The sequence below is a fragment of the Eimeria acervulina genome, genomic scaffold (genome assembly GCF_000499425.1).
Source record: "Eimeria acervulina Houghton genomic scaffold, Eah_scaff235, whole genome shotgun sequence".
Classification (NCBI taxonomy): Eukaryota; Apicomplexa; class Conoidasida; order Eucoccidiorida; family Eimeriidae; genus Eimeria; species Eimeria acervulina.
In genome coordinates, this window is record NW_013548429.1 from 1 (window position 1) to 20,237 (window position 20,237).

General features: G+C 42.8%; 4 protein-coding genes across 4 annotated transcripts; 2 read left to right on the forward strand and 2 right to left on the reverse strand.

The window, feature by feature from the left end:
• Nucleotides 1-239: 239 nt before the first annotated feature.
• On the reverse strand, nt 240-5,024 carry EAH_00027390 (ubiquitin-activating enzyme, putative; the record flags this gene model as incomplete). Its single annotated transcript, XM_013392755.1, has 7 exons — nt 240-372; nt 627-934; nt 1,476-1,561; nt 2,253-2,352; nt 2,669-2,773; nt 2,937-3,017; nt 3,435-5,024. The coding sequence occupies 7 exons, from the start codon at nt 5,022-5,024 to the stop codon at nt 240-242; spliced, it is 2,403 nt and encodes an 800-aa protein (XP_013248209.1).
• A 1,090-nt stretch (nt 5,025-6,114) lies between these two features.
• On the reverse strand, nt 6,115-8,794 carry EAH_00027400 (hypothetical protein, conserved; the record flags this gene model as incomplete). The annotated part of the gene is made up of 3 exons (XM_013392756.1): nt 6,115-7,069; nt 7,578-7,627; nt 8,510-8,794. 3 exons carry the CDS (start codon nt 8,792-8,794, stop codon nt 6,115-6,117), a joined length of 1,290 nt encoding a protein of 429 aa, XP_013248210.1.
• A 1,040-nt stretch (nt 8,795-9,834) lies between these two features.
• On the forward strand, nt 9,835-11,346 carry EAH_00027410 (hypothetical protein, conserved; the record flags this gene model as incomplete). The annotated part of the gene is made up of 2 exons (XM_013392757.1): nt 9,835-10,846; nt 11,288-11,346. The coding sequence occupies 2 exons, from the start codon at nt 9,835-9,837 to the stop codon at nt 11,344-11,346; spliced, it is 1,071 nt and encodes a 356-aa protein (XP_013248211.1).
• Nucleotides 11,347-13,766: 2,420 nt separating this feature from the next.
• EAH_00027420 (CRAL/TRIO domain-containing protein, putative) lies at nt 13,767-18,421 on the forward strand (the record flags this gene model as incomplete). The annotated part of the gene is made up of 3 exons (XM_013392758.1): nt 13,767-14,224; nt 14,986-15,080; nt 18,132-18,421. 3 exons carry the CDS (start codon nt 13,767-13,769, stop codon nt 18,419-18,421), a joined length of 843 nt encoding a protein of 280 aa, XP_013248212.1.
• Between the last annotated feature and the right edge of the window lie 1,816 nt (nt 18,422-20,237).

A 20,237-nucleotide genomic window follows, 5' to 3' on the forward strand; every position in this document is an offset into this window, starting at 1 on the left:
TATATATATTATATATAATATTATATATATAATCATATTCATTATTGTAGATACATACGCGTATAATAACAGCCTTTAGTAGGCATACATAATATTAGTAATATAAATAATAAAATATATGTAAAGTAAATGCAAGCATACAGACAAACAGCAACAAAGAAACAAACAAAAAGAATTAATAATAATAATAAGGGTTTGAGAAGACAATACAAAAAGAAGAAAAACAAGAAAAGCAATTATTACTCTTCATCGCTAATCAGCAGCACCTCATCTGCTGCTGCTGCTGCTGCTGCTGCTGCTGCTGTTTTTTGTTTTTTTGTTATTAAATTCTCATCATCGTCTTCAAGGTCAATGACTACCGCTTGAGTGTCTCTGAAGAAAAAAATAAATAAACAAAAACAAAAAAGTATACAAATAAAAACAAAAGAAATGAATAGAAAGAAGAAGAGATAAAGAAAAAAAGATATGGCAGCAGCAGCAGCAGCAGCAGCAGCAAACAGCAGCAGCAAACTGAAACAAAAACAAATTAAAAAATAAACAAATAAACAAATAAAACAAATAAAACAAACAAAGACAGAGATGAAGAAATAAATAAATTAATTAAAACAGATTAATACAATTCTCACTCGTCTGCTTTATCTCTCTTTCTCTTCTCCGCTACAGACCTGCTGCTCTTGCTGCTGCTGCTGCTGCTGCTGCTATCACTGCTGCTGCTAGTACTACTGCTGATGCTGCTACCGTTGCTGCTGCTGCTGGTGCTGCTCTCATTGTTGATGCTGCTGATTCCATTGCTGCTGCTGCTATCGCTGCTGCTGCTGCTCTCCTTGCTGCTGCTGCTGCTGCTGCTGCTGCTGCTGCTGGGTTTAATTAATTCAAATTTATTTTCTTCGTCTTCGCTGCCCAGCGATTTGTCTTCCAGCACCACCAAATTACACTGCATGTCTCCCTAAAGAAAAAATAAAATAAATAAATAAATAAAGTAAATGTTTATAATATATAAAATAATGTATAGCAACAACTCGAATAACAAACAAACCCCAACGAGCAGCAGCAGCAACAGCAGCAGCAGCAGCAGCAAGTCCACCACCAGCAAACGACGGCAGCAGCAATAACAGCAACAGCAGCAGCGGCATCAGCCAAGCAGACACAGCAACAGCAGCAGCAGACGCAACAGCAGCAGAAGCAACAGCAGCAACAGCAGCAGCAGCAGCAGCAACAGCAGCAACAGCAGCAGCAGCAGCAGCAACAGCAGCAACAGCTGCAGCAGCAGCAGCAGCAACAGCAGCAACAGCAGCAGCAGCAGCAGCAACAGCTGCAACAGCAACAGCAGCAGCAGCAATAGCAGCAGCAGCAGCAACAGCAGCAACAGCAGCAGCAGCAACAGCAGCGACAGCAGCAGCAGCAGCAACAGCAGCAGCAGCAGCAACAGCAGCAACAGCAGCAGCGACAGCAGCAGCAGCAGCAGCAGTAGCTACCTGTGAGAGATCCGTGACAGTTAGAATAGACCCACTGCACACTCCGGCGTCTGCTAAACTCGTTGAAGCCAACTGCTGCCGATACACTGCAAACCCTCACAAACCCTAAACCCTAAACCCTAAACCCTAAACCCTCCCTCTAAAACCTAAACATTAAACACCTTCCTCTAAACCCTAACAACCTCAGAGCGTCTGCAATAAACCCTAATAATGTCCTTTCAAAGTATAAACCCTAAACCCTGAAGATCTGCCTCCAAACCCTAAACCCTAAACCCTGTGCACCTCCCCCTCAGCCCTGCAGGAGATCTGGTGGTGGCCCTCAACCTCTAAACCCTAAACCCTAAACCCTAAACCCTAAACCCTAGTTTATTACTGTTGTCTGCTTTTGCTTCTTCTGCATCGATGAGATTGACGTTGGAGTCCAGCAAAGGCAAATTGCAGCCCAAACCCTTCATCAAAACCTCCTCTAGAAAACTCTTCAAACCCCAACGCTAAGCAGCAAAACAGCAGCAGCAGCAACAGCAACAGGATATACACGCCGCAGAAGCAGCAGCAGCAGCAGCAGCAGCAGCAGGATATACCCACTGCAGAAGCAGCAGCTCATACACGCTACAGCTGCAGGTGCAGCAGCAGCAACAGCAGGATATACACGCTGCAACAGCAGCAGCAGCAGGTTATACACAGCAGCAGCAGCAGCAGCAGCAGCAGCAGCAGCAGCAGGATATCGATGTGATACCTGTAGGGAGTTAAGTTTAACAGTAACTGTTGTTTGCTGACAGACAAAACAATTTACTCGCGGCGCCTCCAGTCGCTCTGGCAGCAACAAAACCCCAAAAGAATCTTCACAGCGACCCGTCACAAAAGGCTTCACCCACACCTGCACACAAACCCTAAACCCTAAACCCTAAACCCTAAACCCTAAACCCTAAACCCTAGACCCTAAACCGTTTTTTGGTAGATATTGTTAAACTGAAAACAAGTAAATAGTCATAGAGTATTTAACATGCACAACAAATATCTGCTTTCCTGGGGTGTGAACGAAGCTTAAGGAGATTAGGGTTTAGGGTTTAGGGTTTAGGGTTTAATAAAGCAAGAAACCCGTGAATTAGTATTATACAATTTATTTTCCTTGTATATAACAACACATTTAATATATTTAGGGTTTAGGGTTTAGGGTTTAGAGTTTAAAGGACCTGGCGGGCGAGGCTGTCTCGCACAGTTTCCTTTGCTGCCTCCTGCTGCTGCTGCTGCTGTTTCTGTTTCTTGTTAAATGCTAGTATATGCATTGCCTGCAAGACCTGCAACAACAGCACCAGCAACAGCAGCAACAGCAGCAGCAGCAGCAGCAGCAGCGAAACGAGTTAGGGTCTGATGATGCTTTAAGAGACGGCAGCAGCCAAACCAAACAACACACCAAACCCTAAACCCTAAACCCTAAACCCTAAACCCTCGCTTCTTTACCTGCGTCGCTGCAACAATTGCATTGGTGCTGGCGACAGCAGGAATGATTGAACCCGCAATCGCCTGCAGCTCCCACCGAGTCTGCAGCAGCAGCAGCAGCAGCAACAACAGCAGCAGCAGCATGTGAGGCAGCAAGTCAAGCAGCCGCAGCAGCAAATGGTTTAGGCAGAAGCAGCAAATATATGCAGTAGCAGACGCAACCACGGGAGCTCTAGCAGCAGCAGGAATAACACCAGCAGCAACAACAGCAGCAGCAGCAACAGCAGCAGAAGCAACAACAGCAAACAACAACTGCCGCTGCAGCCAACAGCACCAGAAGCAACACCAGCGGCCACAGCAACAGCAAGACAAACAGCAGCAGCAACAGCAACAGTAGCAGCAACAGCAACAACAGCAACAATAGCAACAGCAGCAACAGCAGCAGCAGCAGCAGCAGCAGCAGCATGCCTTCGGGGGTATGTGGAAAGTGTTCATCCTAATGCTGGCTGCTGCAGCAACAAAATCCATAGCCAAGTCATCGTCCTTATCAAACGGAATCCCCTGCTGCTGCTGCTGCTGCTGCTGCTGCTGCTGCTGCATGCGTCTCCTTTTCTCCATGAGGCCGCAGAAGCTGCGCAGGAAGACCTGCTGGCATTCAAGAGACGACCAGATCTTGTGTGGGGAGAACTGCTGCTGCTGCTGCTGTTTCTGCTGCTGCTGCTGCTGCTGCTGTACAGTGGGGTGTATCTCTAGAGGCACCGGAGGGGCCCCAGGCTTCCAGTCTGTTTTTAATGCAATTAAATCTTTGATTTGTTTTGAAAACACTTCCTCCATCACCCGCACACCTGCAGCATACACCTCCCCTTCAATACTGCTGCTGCTGCTGCTGCTGCTGCTGCTGCTGCTGCTGGTGTTCCCGTTGCTGCTGCTGCTGGTGCTGCTGCTACTGGTGTTTAGATTGCAGAGTTGATTGAGCTGCTGTTTGAGGTCTATAAGAAGATTAGCACTTGCTTCTTCTTCTTCTTCTTGAAAGAGCAGCGCATACACCATCTTACCCCAGGCTACACAATGCTGAGGCTTATCGGGTTTCTGTCGGATTGTGCAGACAGCAAAAGTTTTTTCTTGTGTATTTTTATCTTCACAATCAAAACAAAGAGTACTTTTACTCGCAATCGGCATTACCTGTCCGCTAAGGCCTGCACTTCCTCCATCTATAAACGGTATCCCTGCAGCAACACATAGCCTATTTAGCTGTCTCCGCGCCTTTAAATTGTCTAAGCCTCCAAATACTATATCAAAACTCTTCACAACATCTACTGAAAATCTGCTGTCAAGAACATTATACGGGCATCCATACAACCCTATTACTTTATCACCTCTTAGTAAACCACCTTCTTCTTCTTCTGCTGCTGTTGCTGCTGCTCCTGCTGCTGCTGCTGCTGCTGCTGCTGCTGCTTTTGCTTCGGCAATGAAGGCCTTCTGCTGAGGGCTGAGGAGTTTTGCTGCTTCTTCGGCGAGTACACTTGCTTTGTTTTGTCCCACGTGGCGCTTTCTAAAGAAGAATTGTCTGTTAAGATTTGTTATATCGATAGAATCTAAATCTATTATTTCTATTCTTATGAAGCCGCATAAAACTAAACACTTCACCAGCTCGCAGCCGATGCCGCCAGCACCAACAACCAGCACCACCACCTTTGCTATGTCTTCTGCACTCAATCCTAACAATTCTCCTCCTCTTGCTGTTGCTGTTGCTGCTGCTGCTGCTGCTGCTGTTGCTGCTGCTGATGATGATGATGGTGATGCTGATGATGTTGATGCTGCTGCTGCTCCGGGGCATGCAGCTGCTCCAGAAGCTGCAGCAGCAGCAGCAGCAGCTCTGCTGCCGTTCTGATTGGAGTCTGGCAACGAATGCTCTCTTGTGTTTACTTCAGAGGAGACAGCAGCAGCTTCTACACCTCCCGTCTTGCTGCAGCAAGACAAAGTAGATGAAGATGAAGATGAAGATGAAGATGAAGGATGAAGAGTTGTGATGTCTTGCAGGTCCAGTGAACGGCGTTTGTCTTTCTGCTGCTGCGCATTGCGAAAAGACGCGGAGGGAGGAGCCTCCATCGTCAAGAAAAAAATAACAACACACAAAGCTTCTGCTGCTGCTCCTGCTGCTGCTTCTGCTGCTGCTCCTGCTGCTACTCCTCCTGCTAATCCTGCTGCTGCTGCTGCAGCCACTTCAAACAGCTATGGACTGCTGGGGAAAACCGACAAAGCAGGACACGTGTGAGGGTTTGATAGAGGGTTTAGGGCCTAGGGTTTAGGGTTTAGGGTTTAAGGTTTAGGGGTAGCCGAGCGTGCGCAGGGGAATCAAACTGCAGAGTAAGAGGCAAACAAAGTAAAGAAAACCACCACCTAATGAACAACAAAATATATATATAAATATAGGTATGCGTGTTTTGCTTCCTGTTGCTGCCGCATGCAGAAACAACAACGGGGCTTCTCAGCCCTTGCAGCTAGGTTTGCCGCTTAATTTAGAGTTAAAAAAACAAAATTAAACTTCAAAAGATATTTAAATTGTTTAATTTAATTGAATTTAATTGAATTTAAGCATAATTTTAATCATATTTCCATCATACTCAGCAAATAATCGCCAGACAACTCCACCGAAGCAGACGGCATCCAATCGACTTCTGCTGGGGTTTCTTTGCTGTCTTTTCTTCTTTTTTCTTCTATTTGTTGTTCTTCTTTGCTGCAATATAAAGGCATTAATCACTTAAATATGCAATTTAATTAGTTAACTCAGTTATTTTAATCAATGAACAAAAAAATTATACTGTATATATCAACAACTCGTTATTCAAATTAGCTATGAGTTGGCAGGGTGTAAATAAATTTTTTATTTTAAGATGCAAGTAGATTATTTGAATTAAAAATAATAATATTATTGTTTATTAATAATTAATTTAAATTAGTTAAAAATTATTTAAATTTGTAAATAATATTCAATCAACTCCTCCTTCCTCCCAAGTTGAAGTCGGCCGTCATGTAAACTTTATTTTTTATTTATTTAAATAATTATTCTGTTTGTTTAAATTATTTGTTTATTTGTTTATTTGTTTCTTATTATTTATTTATATAACTATCTATCTAGATAACTAATCTAAACTTTGTTTATTTATTTTTATTTATTTATTTATTGCCTTCTGTTTTTTTACCTCCAGTTGTTCGCCCGACTCCACTCGTTTAAATTCGATTGAATTTCTTCGCATTCTCTTCGTCTTTTTATCTGTCTTTCTTCTCCGTTCGTTTCTTCTGCTGCACTCTCTGCAGTTGTTTCTTCTTCTAATCCCCTTGCTGCTGCTGCTGTCTCTAATGCAGCTGTCGCTGCCTGCTGCTGCTGCTGCTGCTGCTTTGGTTCTTCTCGTTTTTTTTGTACGTCTTCTATTGGTGTGACTGCAACGTCCATGCCCCCTTCCTGCTGCTGCTGCTGCTGCTCGGGTGGCAGTTGTTGTTGCTGCTGCTGCTGCTGTTGCTGCAGTAGGAAGTCAGAGGCCTGGTGTAGTAGCGCTGCTTCTGTATCTTCCTCTTTTTCGTTTTTTTGTTTTGTTTGGTTGACGGCGCCATTCCAACATACGACTTCAACTGTAGAATCTGCAGCAGCAGCAGGAGCTGCTGCTGCTGCTGCTGCTGCAGTGGGAGGGGTCATGTGGCGCAGCAGGAGCTGTGCTGCTTGAGGTTTCTCATGCTGCAGCTGCTGCTGCTGCTGTTGCTGCACTGCTGCTGTTCCCTCTCCTGCACCACTGCTGCAGCCGCTGCCAGTAGTGTATAGCTGTGCTGTTGTTGTTGCTGCTGCTGCGCTTTTGCTGCTCGCTTTCAAAGGGTCGTTGAAGAGGTTATTTAACGGGCTGCTGAGGCATTCGGTTTGGCTGCTGCTGGAGTCGCTGCTGCAGCTGCTGCCCCGTCTCCTGTTGCCCCTGCTGCTGCTGCTGTCAGAACTCTCTCTGCTGCTGCTGCTGTTGCTGCAGCTGATGCTGCTGCTCTCTTCGCTAACGCGACTACCCAAAGGGTAATTCTTCTTGGTGCTGCTGACTGGAGAACGGCTGCTGCCGCAGCTACTGTCATTACACGTAGAGCTGCTGGTGCTGGTGCTGCAGCTGCTGCTGTTGCTGCGATAGATGGTTGCGCTGTTGCTCGGGCAGGGATTGGTGTTGCTGCTGCTGCTGTTGCTGCTGTTGCTGTTGCTGTTGTTGCTGCTGCTGCTGCTCACTTCCCTTTGGTTGTGACTGTCCGTTGTCTTTGTGTGCAGTGCAGCAATTCCTTCTACAGCTTTTGCTGTTCTGTGTTCTGCGTTTGCCGTTTGTTTTTTTGTTTATTATTTGGATGAGTTGAGTAATTTGTCTACTGGATTAAAGCCTTTGTTTTGTTTTTCGTCTTTCTGTCTCATCTCACCAGAAGAAGAAGCAGAAAATACTTCCTTCTCCTGATCAACAACAACAGGCAGAGTTTGCATAGTTCAGGTGTATAGGCACCTCGCAAGGCGTTCCTTACCGCCTCCGCCAATCTGCAATAACAATATATAATATATATATTTATTTATTTGTTAAGCGAAAATAAATATTTATTTATTTATCTATTTATTTTGTTGTGTTTTTTCTTATTTATCTTTAGATTCACCCGAGAGAGAGTAAAAACGAATGACGCCTCCACAGCTGCGCTCTCTCGTCCTAATAAAACGTTAAAAACGAGATGAAGTAAATTATAATAAATAAAAAGCAAATATATGAATAAACAATTTTATTGTTTTGTTCGGATGCTCTGCTTCGCCTTTATATTTACCTCTACTTCTACTTTTCTCTTCTCTGACTCTTGCAGCGCGTCCTTCAGTGCAGCAGCTTCTGCTGCTGCTGCTTCTCCTTTTTCTTGTGCCTCAAGAAGAAGTGTTTGCATCTAAATGAGTTGATTGATTTGCTTCAGTAATTTGAAGGAAACAATGCCCTAAATAACGATAACATCGTCAGCCCTACCTCCCCTATCTGTTCTTCTTTCTGCTGCAAGAGAGAACGAAGCCGCTCCTTTGCTGCTGCAAATGACTCTGTCTGCTGCTGCAGCTCGGCAAGGCGACTGTGCGCTTCTTTTTGTTTCTTTTCTGCGTTTCCTCGTGCGAGCTTGAGTTCTAACGACAGAGTCCATAGACATTCATTTTAACAAACAAATATGCTTAACTTTAACCAAAAAAGAAGCCAAATATACTACATCAGCAAGAGAAGAAGAGGAGTGGAGAAGAAACAGAAAAAAAAAAACAGAAAAATACCGTGCATTGTTTTCTTCAGGTCTTTGCATTCGCTGAGGAGTCGGGAGTGGCGGTCTGTGATGTCTTTGATCATCTCGAGAGAAATTTTTTCTCTTTTTGCCTTCAATTTCAAATCCTCATTCTCTTGCTTTAAAGAGCAATACGAGATTTCGTCTGTACTGATCTTCTCTTGTGCTGCACTTAGTGCTTGCTTGAGAGAGGCGCATACAGCCTGTAATGCATCGTGTTGTTTGAATTAAAATAAAAATTGAGGATGCATTAGCATAATTTCACTTTATTAGCCCGTTTAACTCACTTTTAATTCGTTGATTTCCCGCTGTTGCTGCTCGTTTGTTCGTCGCCAGTTGTCTGTCTCAGCTACGTGGGTCTGTTGTTCAACATTTGCATTTGTTTGTTGCTCGAATTCTTTTTCGGCTAGCTTTCGCTTAATTGAATTCAATTCCGAAAGAAGACGCAATTCTTCTTTTTTCCGCTGCGAATCCCCCGCCCGCAACTCCTCGATTTCCGTAGCCCAATTCAGAAACTGACGACGGCAGCAACATAAAAATGATAGATCGGCGTTTTTAATAGACTCCTCCATCAGAAATAACTATGCTTTTAGCGCAGGAAGACTATAAATTCGCTTAATCACTGAAATTTCCAGAAGAAATGTTGTTGTGTCGCAGTTATCAACAGAATTCAGAATCGCGTTCGCGAGCTGCCGATACACCCCAAGTATTCAACGGAAACCCTCACGATCTTTTGTTTTCAACAGATTCTGTTACTTGTAATATACTTAAAATGTTTAATTAGACTTTTGTTACTTTGTCGCTTCCTTTTTAACGCAATTTTCGCCGCCTTTCTCGCAGCCCCAACCCCTCAACGACCCCCCTGTCTGTTATTACTGAGACAGAGTTGAATGCCGCTGAACGGAGGAATATCTTCAAGCTTCTTTTCTTTTTTCGCACGAATTCGCGAAAAAACTTGTAGTTTTATAAAATTTGTACGTTCGCTCAATACACAGACGAAGAAGCAGCAGAACAGCGGAGTCAAAGCCTCAGCTCCGCCTATAATTTGTAGGGCGGCCGTCGCTTCTTCATCATCTGCCCCGTGAGAAGCCACCCTTCTATAAGCGAAAAGATTAAAGCCAAACAAATACGAAATAAAACAACGAAATAATCAAGTACTTCACCTCCCATCTGCTCCTGCTGCTCTTGCTGCTCCTGTTGCCGCTGCTCTGCCTTGTGTGTCTGGAGTTTGTTTCTGGTATATATCCCCTTCTTGAGCCCGTACACACAACAGCAGCGGCAACAACAGCAGCAACAGCAGCGAAAACAGCAGCGGCAACAGCAGCACCAGCAGCAGCCTCGTGTCTTCTTGTCTTTCTTTACCTAGCACTAATTACTCCCTTCGTTATTCACCTCCTATAAATATCCCTAAATAATCGCGCTTAATTTGCCTGTCAGCTCTTCTGTTATTTTTCGCTGTCTTTTTCTTCTGCTGCTTCAATCTGCTGCAATACAACGCATAGAGCAACTCCTGCAGAGGCAACACGGGTCTGTTTGCTGCTGCTGCTGCTTTGCTGTTGCTGCTGCTGCTGCTGCTTCCTAGGTCTTTTATCTGTGCAGCACAATCTCGCCGATGGAATCCCCACACCCTGCGCCGGGGGCCTGGGCCTCCACGGGCCTCCAACAGCAGCAGCAGCAGCAGCAGCAACATGAGAAGCAGCAGCAGAACCATCAACAGGATGTACGAAGGAAAAGCACAGAGGTTCTCGAGTCATTTGGTGCTGCGCTGCTCCCACAGAAGGAGACAGCAAAAGTAAAAGAAGAAAAAGAAGAAGAAGGCAAAACCAGCAAACACAGGAGACGTTCATTATTCAACATTCGAACGAAACTCCCCCAGAAACGCCAGCAGCAGCACCAGCAGCAGCAGCAACAACAGCAGCAACAGCAGCAGCATCAGCAACAGCAGCAACAGCTAAACCTTCTGCGTCTAAAAGCGACAGAAGAAACGCCTAAAGTGGCGTTGTATCAGCGGAGTGAAGCGCAGCAACATCAGCAGCAGCAACACCAACAGCAGGAACAGCAGCAGCAGCAGGAACAGCAGCAGCAGCAGCAGCAGCTGAAGGCGGAGCTAGTTAATGCGACAGCAGCACACATCGGAAGCAAAGGAGAAAAAGGAATTCATCTGCAGCATCCTCTTGGAGACAGCTGCTGCAGCCCTGTTGTCTCGACTACAGCAACTGCTGTGCCCTCAACAGCAGCAGAAGCAGAAGAAGAAGCAGCAGCAGAAACAGCAACAGCAGCAGCATCAACAGCAGCAGCAGCAGCAGAGGCAGATGCAGAGACAGAGACAGAAATTGCAGCAGAAACGGCAGCTGAAACACCAACCAGCAATTCCTTGGGAGGCCCTCTAAATGAGGAGGCCTGGCCAACCACAAAGCAGCAGCAGCAGCAGCAGCAGCAAGAGCAAGAGCAGCAGCAGCAGCAGCAAGAGCAAGAGCAGCAGCAGCAACAGAAACAGCACCACCAACAGCAACACCAGCAGGAGCAGCAGCAGCAGCAGCAACAGCAACAGCAACAGCAACAACAACAACCACCACTGAAGCAGCAGTTTGTCCACGGAGAGGAGGCTCATCAAGCAGCCCTGTGTCAGCAATATCAGCCGCAGCAACAGCAACAACAGCAAGAGCAGCAGCAGCAAGACCAGCAGATGCTGCTGCTGCAGCCATGGAGGAGATTTGTATATAGAGCTGCCGAGACGACGCAGCAGCAGATGCGGCTGCTGCTGCAGCTGCTGCTGCAGCAACCAACACTCCTCTCTGCTGTTCCCTCTTTGCTGCTGGCAGGACTGCCGATTACTGCGGGTTTTCTCTGCTTAATCGCCGCGAGCTTTCTCCCTGTAGGGTTTAGGGTTTAGGGTTTAGGGTTTAGGGTTTAGTGTTTAAGGTCTAGGGCTTGGGGTTAAGGGTTTAGGGTTTAGGGTTGAGGGTTTAGGGATTAAGGATTGGGGTTTAGTTCTGAGCGCACGAATGGTAAGGGTTCAGGTTTTAGGGTTTAGGCTTTAGGGTTTCTCTGTGGTGTCTCTGCAGGTCTGCGGCCTGCTGCCTGTTGCCTTTGGGGTATATTTATTGTATGGAAGGCAGACTGAAGTGCTGCGAGTAAACTCTAAACCCTAAGCCCTAAACCCTAAACCACCACGCGGCAGAGTGCAGCAACTAGGCCCCCCATCTTAACCCCTAAACCCTAAACCCTAAACCATAAGCTCAAAGCCGAAACCCTCGGTCTAGGGGTTCGGGTGAAGATTCAAGGGTTTAGGGTTTGGGGTTTGCGGATTTACAGGGAGAAAGCAAGTGGCAACGCTTTGGTGCTGCTGCAGCAGTGCTGCTGCTGCCGCTGCTGCTGCTGCCTGCTGCTGCATTTGTTGCTGCTGGAGGTTTGCTGCTGCTGCTGCTTCTCCCGCTGCTCGTCATTATCATTCCTCTGGGCCTCATCTGCAGCGTTCCCCTGGCAGTAAACCCTAAACCCTAAACTCTAAACCCTAAAGCTGCTTGCCTACCCTTTCGATTGATAGGGAGACGAATTATAAAGGTTAATAATTTTATTTTTGTGTTGAGTGTATATATTTTATAAGTGTTCAGTTGCGTTTTGGCTTGTCTTTGAGTTTAAATTTGCTGCTGCTGCTGCTGATCCTGCTGCTGCTGCTGCTTCTGCTGCGGCTGCTTCTGCTGCAGGCAACGGCCACTGGACTGATGCTGCTCCTTTCCTCCCTGTGGCAACCCCAAACCCTAAACCCTAAACCCTAATGCGGCTGTACAGACTCCGCGTAAAGCGCGCGAAATTTTATTTTAATATTCTGCCGCTGTTTTATTTGCGGATGCAGACATCAGTATTATTTTCAAAGATAAACGCAATCTATAGAACATCTATTTAAAATCTATTTAAATATACAATATCGTATGTATTATATAATATATTGTATATATTTTGTATATAATATGTATCAATATAATATATATTTTACATAATAATTATTATAATAATATCTGGTAGAAGTGAAGATGTGTTGGGGTGGAGGCAAATCACTGGACAGCATACAAACAAATAAACAAAATAAAGCAAACAAAGATTATTGAAGTGAGAAAAATAAGATTAAGCAAGAAGGACAAACAATGGGAAAAAACCAGCAACAAAGACGAAGACAGAGAATGAGAGAGACAGACAGAAGAGGAAGAACAAAGGCTAGCAGAGAGCTTCAGCTTGCTACAGCTAGCCACAGCTAGCTAAAGGCGTGTATATATTGTTAGAGGAGAAGATACCTTTAATATGTTAGACGTTTGCGTTGTGCGGTTCTTCTACGTATCTTTGTGCGATGCATACGCCAGCTACAGATTCTTTTCTAGCTTCACCTGCTTAGTTGAATTGTTATTAAGCTTGAAAACTTTACAGTTGAAGGCTAAGAAAACCTATTGGCGTTTGGATTTGAAAGTTTACGTTCTTGTGAGGTGTGTGTACAGTTGCACGCCTGGCTGGGGGGAAGGCAGAGTATGAAATTAACTCTTTAACATTTTTCGTTTTTACTATTATTCAATGAAATAAAAATTAATATTATCAAAATTTTATTTTTCCTTTCCGCATTATTAATTTTTTTGCGATTTCATTCGCTTTCTGTGTCTGGTCCGCTGGTAATAGTAGAGGGTTGAGTTTCTGTGTTTTCTTCCTCGTTCTTGAATAAACAAGAAGGGAAATGGCTTATTTGTTTGTTTTTGCCTTTTATTTTCTTGAATTTGTTTTTATTTCATGCTAATCATGCATCACACGCTGGGCTGTATAGGCAGCTCAACTCCCGCGCGAGTCGGTTGCTCACCGGAGGGAAGCCAAACGAAGAAAGCGAGTTAATACTTAATCTTTTTGAATAAATTCTTTCAAACTAATAATTTTTTACTTGTTTTGGCTCAATTGGCGTCTATTTATTTTACTTTCGCTGCTTTTTCATCCCTGTGTGCCGTCGTGTTGTACTTGAATCTTCTTGTCAGTGTACATTCGCTCCTTTCCCCTCACCCCCCAGGATCTTCTACAGGCAAACCCTAGTCGTTTGCTACACTAACAGCAGCAGCAACAGCAGCAGCAGCAGCAACTGTCAAGGCAGACCTGCAACAGCACCAGCAACAAGGCTGTCGGCAACGACAAGAGCAGGAACAGCGCGATCAGCAGCAGCAACATCACAATCAGCAGCAGCATTTTCACTATCAGCATCCGCAGCAGCAGCATTAATAATATCCGCAGCCGCAGCATTGTCAGTAGCAGCAGCAGCTGCAGCGCAATCGCGTACAGCAGCAGCGATATTATTATTACTATTATTAGCCGCAGCGTAAACATTGTCTGCAGCAGTATTATTACTCTTATTATTAGCAGCAACAGCAGCAGCAGCACCAGCAGAACCATCTACAGCAGCCCGAGCATTATTTTAATCTTAACACCATCATCTCAACCGTCTGCAGCAGCACTATTGCTATTGCTATTATTATTATTATTATAAGCATTAGCAGCAGCAGCAGCAGCATATTTAAAATGTCTTCTGTTGAAGTTGGTGCTTATGATGGGCCTTGTTTAGGGCCTCCTCCTATTTTAAATATATTTCATGCAATTGTCTCGGGTCTCTCCCAATCGCAGCAGCACCGCATTGCACAGCTGAAGGCGAAACTAAGAAAAGAACATTTCAGGCTTCTAAAGGTAAAAGAAAGTAAAGCAAAAGAACTGCAGCAGCAGCAGCAGCAGCAACCGCAGCAGCAGCAACCGCAGCAAACGCACCAGCGGCAGCAACACGAACAGCAGCAGCAACACGAACAGCAGCAGCAACAGCCACAGCAACAGCAACAGCAACAGCAGCAGCAGCAGCAGCAGCAGCAACAGGAACAGGAGCTTCGGAAGCAGCAACAGCAGCAGCAGCAGCAGCAGCAAGATCAACTGACTTATCCCTTGACTGGCTATGAATTGCATTGGGCGAGCGACCCGGAAACTCTTCTTAGGTAATTTTAATCTTTTCTCTTCTTTAGTTGTTTTGTTTTGTTTTGTTTTGCTTTGCTTTGCTTTTTCTTTGCTTTGCTTTGCCTTTCTTTGTTTCGTTTTCAACAGAAGAAAAGAAAAGGATTGAATTTATCAATTTGAATTATTTTAATCACATCGGAGTTTGCAAGCGGAGTGTATAACCACATTTATTAAATATATTTTAGTAAAAAAATATATATTATACACACAATAATATATACTATCAGCATAATATGTATATCATTAATCTTTGTATATATCTTGAATATATATTCTATGAGCATTTCAAGAATATTCATGAATATTTCAAGCATATGCATGAATATTTCAAGTATATTCATGAATATTTCAAGTATATACTATGAACATTTCAAGTATGTTCATGAATATTTCAAGTATATGCATGAATATTTCAAGCATATTCATGAATATTTCAAGTATATTCATGAATATTTCAAGTATGTTCATGAATATTTCAAGTATATGCATGAATATTTCAAGTATATTCTATGAACATTTCAAGTATATTCTATGAACATTTCCAGTATATTCACGAATATTTCAAGTATATGCATGAATATTTCAAGTTTGTTGATGAATATTTCAAGTATATGGATGACTATTTCAGTATATTCATGAATAGTTCAAGTATGTTGATGAATATTTCAAGTATATGGATGACTATTTCAGTATATTCAAGACTATACTTTGAATATTTATGAATATTTGAGTGTTTTCTTAGGATGTTGTTAGCTCGCAATTGGAATGTTCCTCGCGCTTTCGCTTTGCTTCTCGAGGCGATTTCTACGCGTCGTTTGCTGCGTCCCGAGCGGCTGAGTCCGCAGCAAGCGAAGAAAGGAACAAAGACAGCGCAAGTCTATAGAAGAGGTTTTACTAAGCAAGGCCATCCAGTTATTTATATCAGGTTCAAATCAAACATACACTTACACGCATTCCCATACATACGCATGAATACTAGAGAGCTACCTAACTGGGTAGCTATCTAGCTGGATAGCTAGCTAGATAGCTAGCCAGCTAGCTATATATCTAGCTGACTTGATACTTAGCTAGCTGGGTAGCTCACCAACCAACTTCCCCATCTAGCTGGCTAGCGACATATAGTAAGCAGCTATCTAACTGGCTAGCTAGCTAGCTAGCTACTTAGCCAGCTAACTAGCTAGCTGGAAATGTCTGCCCGGGTGGGCATTTCTCTCTTCATGTTTAGTGAGATATTCACATAGCTAGCTACACAAGTCCACAGCTTTTCTAAGCTAGCTAGCTAGCTAGCTAGCTAAGTACATGACGTCAGCAATTAGCCCTACGTCACTTCGCGAGAATTCAGCACAACTCACTACAGTCGCCAGCAGCAGCAGCAACAGCAGCAGAAGCAGGAGCTGCAGCAGACATAAGCAGAAGCAGCTTCGTCTCCATCGTTTATTTTCTCCTCTTGCAGGCCGTCCCCTGCCGAAGAAGGCCAAGACAGCAGCAGCAGCAGCAGCACCAACAACAGCAGCAGCAGCAGCAGCAGCAACACCAACAGCAACAACAGCAGCAGCAGCAGCAGCAACAACAACAACAGCAACATGATAAACAGCAGCATGGATTTGCTTGTGTATACATCAGAGCGTGCAAATCAATCTCGAGATCGGCATTGCGGTGTATACGGAGGCTTTTGTTTTATTGTTGATTATACAAAATCTTCTGCAGGTTTTGTCTGTCCTACCTTCTCATTTGCTCTTCAATTTCTGCAGATATTTCAGTGTATATACGCTGAGCTCCTCTCACATGCTTTTCTTATTAATACGCCCTGGATATTCTCTGTAATCAACACATAATTATTCATTTATAAGGCTGCTAATGCTGCTGCTGCTAATGCAGCTGCTGCGGCTGATTCTGCTGTTGCTGCTGATTCTGCTGTTGCTGCTGATTCTGCTGCTGCTGCTGATTCTGCTGCTGCTGCTGATTCTGCTGCTCATGATGGTTGTGCTGCTGGTGATGCTTGTACTGATGCTGCTGCTCCTGTTGATGCTTGGCGAGCTGCTGCTTGTGCTGGTGTTGGTGTTGCTGCTGCTGCTGTCCTGCTGCTGCTCTTGCTGCTACTGCTGCTGCTGATGCTGCTGCTGCGGTTTCAATTTCAGACGTTGATTGTTTGCTTGATTTGTTTTGATTATTTTTTTGTTTATTTTTAATGCACTTCATATATTTTACTCTTACAAGTTTATGTACTTTATTTATTTTATTATCTTATTTGTTGCATCTGTTTTGCTTGTTTGATATATTTTGTTTGTTGTTTTTGTTCATCTTACTATTTATTTAACTTTTGTATATTTTTATGCATTGAAATTATTTATATTTGTTTCGAGTTGTTTATTTCCTTGCAAAAGCTATTTAATGTGTGATCTTTATTATATTATATCTATCTTTTGTTTGTTTTATTTGCATATTTATATTGTTTGTTTATTTGTCCGTTTCTTATATTCGTTAATCTTATTCATTAAGTTTACTCTATTTATTTATTTATTTGTTTTGTCTATTTTACTTTTATTTGTTTATTTAATTGTTCTATTCGATTTAATTATTTAATTATTGCGCGTCATGTAATTTATTTAATAAATAATTTAATTTAAATCTATTGGTTTCTCTTCTTAGACTTTTATCTGTTAATTTAATTGTTTTAAATTTATTTATGAGTCATTTTATTAAACTGTCTTTGTTTTTTTGCAGATATTCATTTTATTAATGTATTGCACTATTCTATATTTATTTATTTATTTATATTTAATTATTTAATTTAATTTAATTTAATTTAATTTAGATAATTTAATTTAAGTTTACTTTTTTATTTTCATAGACTTTCTGGAGCTGCATATCGCCGTTTCTGCCTTCGCGCACCGCTGCAAAAATAAAATTTATATCGACTGAAGAAAACGATGAAGTTAAACAAATCTTTGATGTTGTACGTTTTTATTTTTACCTTTTATTATTCTTTTATCTTGATTTATTTATTTTATTCTTTAGGGTTTGTTTTATTATCTAGTATTCGTTTCATTAATTGTTTATTATTTGTTTTGTTGCTATTTTGTTTGATTTTATCTATTTGTTTTATTATTTATTTCTTTTATTATTATTTATTTCTTTTATTATTATCTATCGGTTGTTTGAATTTCTTCTCTCTTAAGACGTCTGTCTATCCTTTCATTCCTTGTGGTTATATTATTGTATTTGTTTGACACATTCATTTTAATTAACTAATTAATTAATTAATTAAAATGAATGTGTTTATATATCTTCAGATTGATAAGAAGTATGTTGAATCCTTTATCCCTGGAGGTTTAGCTAGCGGAGTATATAAAGAAGAAGAATACTGGGAGGAGGAGAGGCGTCAATTTGCGGTGTACATGCAGCTGCTGCAGCGCGAGTTTATTAAAAAGAGTTTAGCGCAGCGATTAAAAGAAAATGATTTTTTTCTAGAATTAATTCAACAGGGAGTTAAACCCGCTCAAGCAGTACAACAGGCCCTCCAAACGAATGCCTCTACTGATGCTGCTTTATGTACGCTGCTGCTGCTGCTGTTGCTGTTGTTGTTGCTGCTGTTGCTGCTGTTGTTGTTGCTGTTGCTTTTCCTGCTGCTGCTGCTGTTGTTGCTGCTGTTTTTGCTGCTACTGCTGCTGTTGGTGTTGCTGCTGTTCCTATTGCTACTGCTGCTGTTGCTGATGCCGCTGTTGTTGTCGCTGCTGCTGCTGTTCATGCTGCTGCTGCTGTTGCCGTTGATGTTTCTGCTGCTCCTCCTATTGCTGCTGCTAGGCTCGTTTGACTTGCGGTTTTGCTGCTGTTAAATGTATGTATGCAATTTTTGGTTGCGCCGTGCGTGTTGTGCTGCTGCTGCAGCTGACGCAGCAACAGCAGCAGCAGCAGCAGAAGAAGAAGAAGGCGAGGAAACAGAAGAAGATGATGAAGAAGAAGCTGCAGCAGAGGCCAATGAGGATACAGAGGAGTTAAGCGAAGACGACAAGAAAAGGTTGCTGCTGCAAGAGGCGCTGAAGCAGCAGCAGATGCAGCAACAGCTGCAGCAGCAGATGCAGCAGCAGCTGCAACAGCAGCAGCAGCAGCACCAGCAGCAGCCAGCAGCTGCTACGACACAGCATCAAGAAGCAGCAGGGGAGAAGAAGGCATCATAAGAGAGCAGCAACGCCTGCAGCCTCTCAGTGTACAGGAGGGGCGGCTAAGACCCTAAACCCTAAACCCTAAACCCTAAACTGCTGGAGGAACTGCAAGTTGCTTTTTTGTGGTTTTAATATGAGTTTTTTTTTTCAATGGCGTCAAAACAAAGTGAAGAAAAAACCCGCTTGCATTTTGCTTGCTGCTGCTGCTGCTGCTGCTGCTCCAGTTGTTGCTGCTGCTGCTGTTGTTGGGTCTGTTACAGCAGCATTTAATGCGTAGAGGCAGACAGCTGTTATTACGGCGGTGGAAGCAAAAAGATAAACAAAGCAAGCAAAATAAAGCAAGCAAACAAATAAAACAAACGAACAAGCAAACAAAGCAGAGAGACGCAACACCTGCTAAGGTTTGAATGCATGAATGCATCTGCTGCTGAGATTGTTCTCCTCTGTATACGGCGCGGAAAGAGAATTGCTGCTGCTTCTGCTGCTGCGGCTGCTGCTGCTGCTGATGTTGCTGCTGCTGCTGTTGCTGCAGCAGCAGCAACAACGACAACGTGGCTATTGGAAATGAGCAGATAATAGAAAAATCATTTAATAGTTTATATCTAATATAAATTATAAGTAATATGAATAATTATAGGGGTGATATATTTATACATATAGTAGAATGCACATAGTAATGATAAAGTAATAAATAACACCAATTCTAATATTGTGCTTAAAACTTATATTATTTTATTATTATTCAAAATGCTTTATATTCTTTTGTATATATATATATATATATATATTTATATGTTGGCGACATGTTCATTGTTAATATTATATATATTGTATATATAGTTTATATACTTACTATATTATTGTTTATTTGATTCTTTCTTACCTTCATTATGTCTGCCTACAGAATCAGTTCTGCAGGTGAGTTTCTTAGCATCTTTTTCCTTTGTGTTTTATTTCTTAAATTATTTTTGTTTGCATGCACTGACTGAAGTAGTGGCGTGCCTCTATATACTCTTAAAAAGGCTAGATGAAGCCAGGTAGCTAGCTATCTGGCTAGCCATAGAGAGACCCGAAGGGGATATTAGAATAAAAACAATACAAAAATGAATAGTAAGGAGAAATAAAGACAAGAAGATTGATATATATTTATCTAAACCCAATGCATGCACTGCATGCAGCTGGGGGCTACGGCGCGGCGCAGCGCCGGTAGTTTTGTGCTTCGTTTAAATCAACAAAAACCCAGTGAATGAATATAAAAAATGTATTCCATTTACAAGTAAAGCTTTAATATTAATAATATTAATATTAGTAATAATAATAATAATAATAAACAATAACCGCAGCAGCAGCAGCAACCAGTTGGGGCTGCATGCATATTGTCTGTGGGGTGTATGCGCAGCTGCTCTCTGCGGTGTATAAATGCGTGCAGGGGTTTGTTTGTTTGTTTTTGGCGGGGTTTTGTGGATATTTTGTGTTTTATTGTATTTTCTTTTTTATTTTATTAAAAAGAAATTCAAATAAAACACAATGGGGCGTATGTACGGCAACGGTAAGGGTATGAGCGCACCAGCGCCTCCCTTTAAGCGTAAGCCTCCCAGTTGGTTGCGAGTAAAACCTCAAGAAGTAGAAGAGCATATAGTAAAACTTGCAAGAAAGGGGCAGACACCTTCTCAGGTAATTTAATTCTTTCTCTCTTCTTGTTCTTATACACCCAGCAGCAACAGCAACAGCAGCAGCAGAGGCGGCGGCAGCAGCAACAGCAGGGATTGCAGCAGTACACAGTAGTTGCTGCTGCTCCAGCAGCAGAGATAATTCTTTTCCTGGTTTTTTC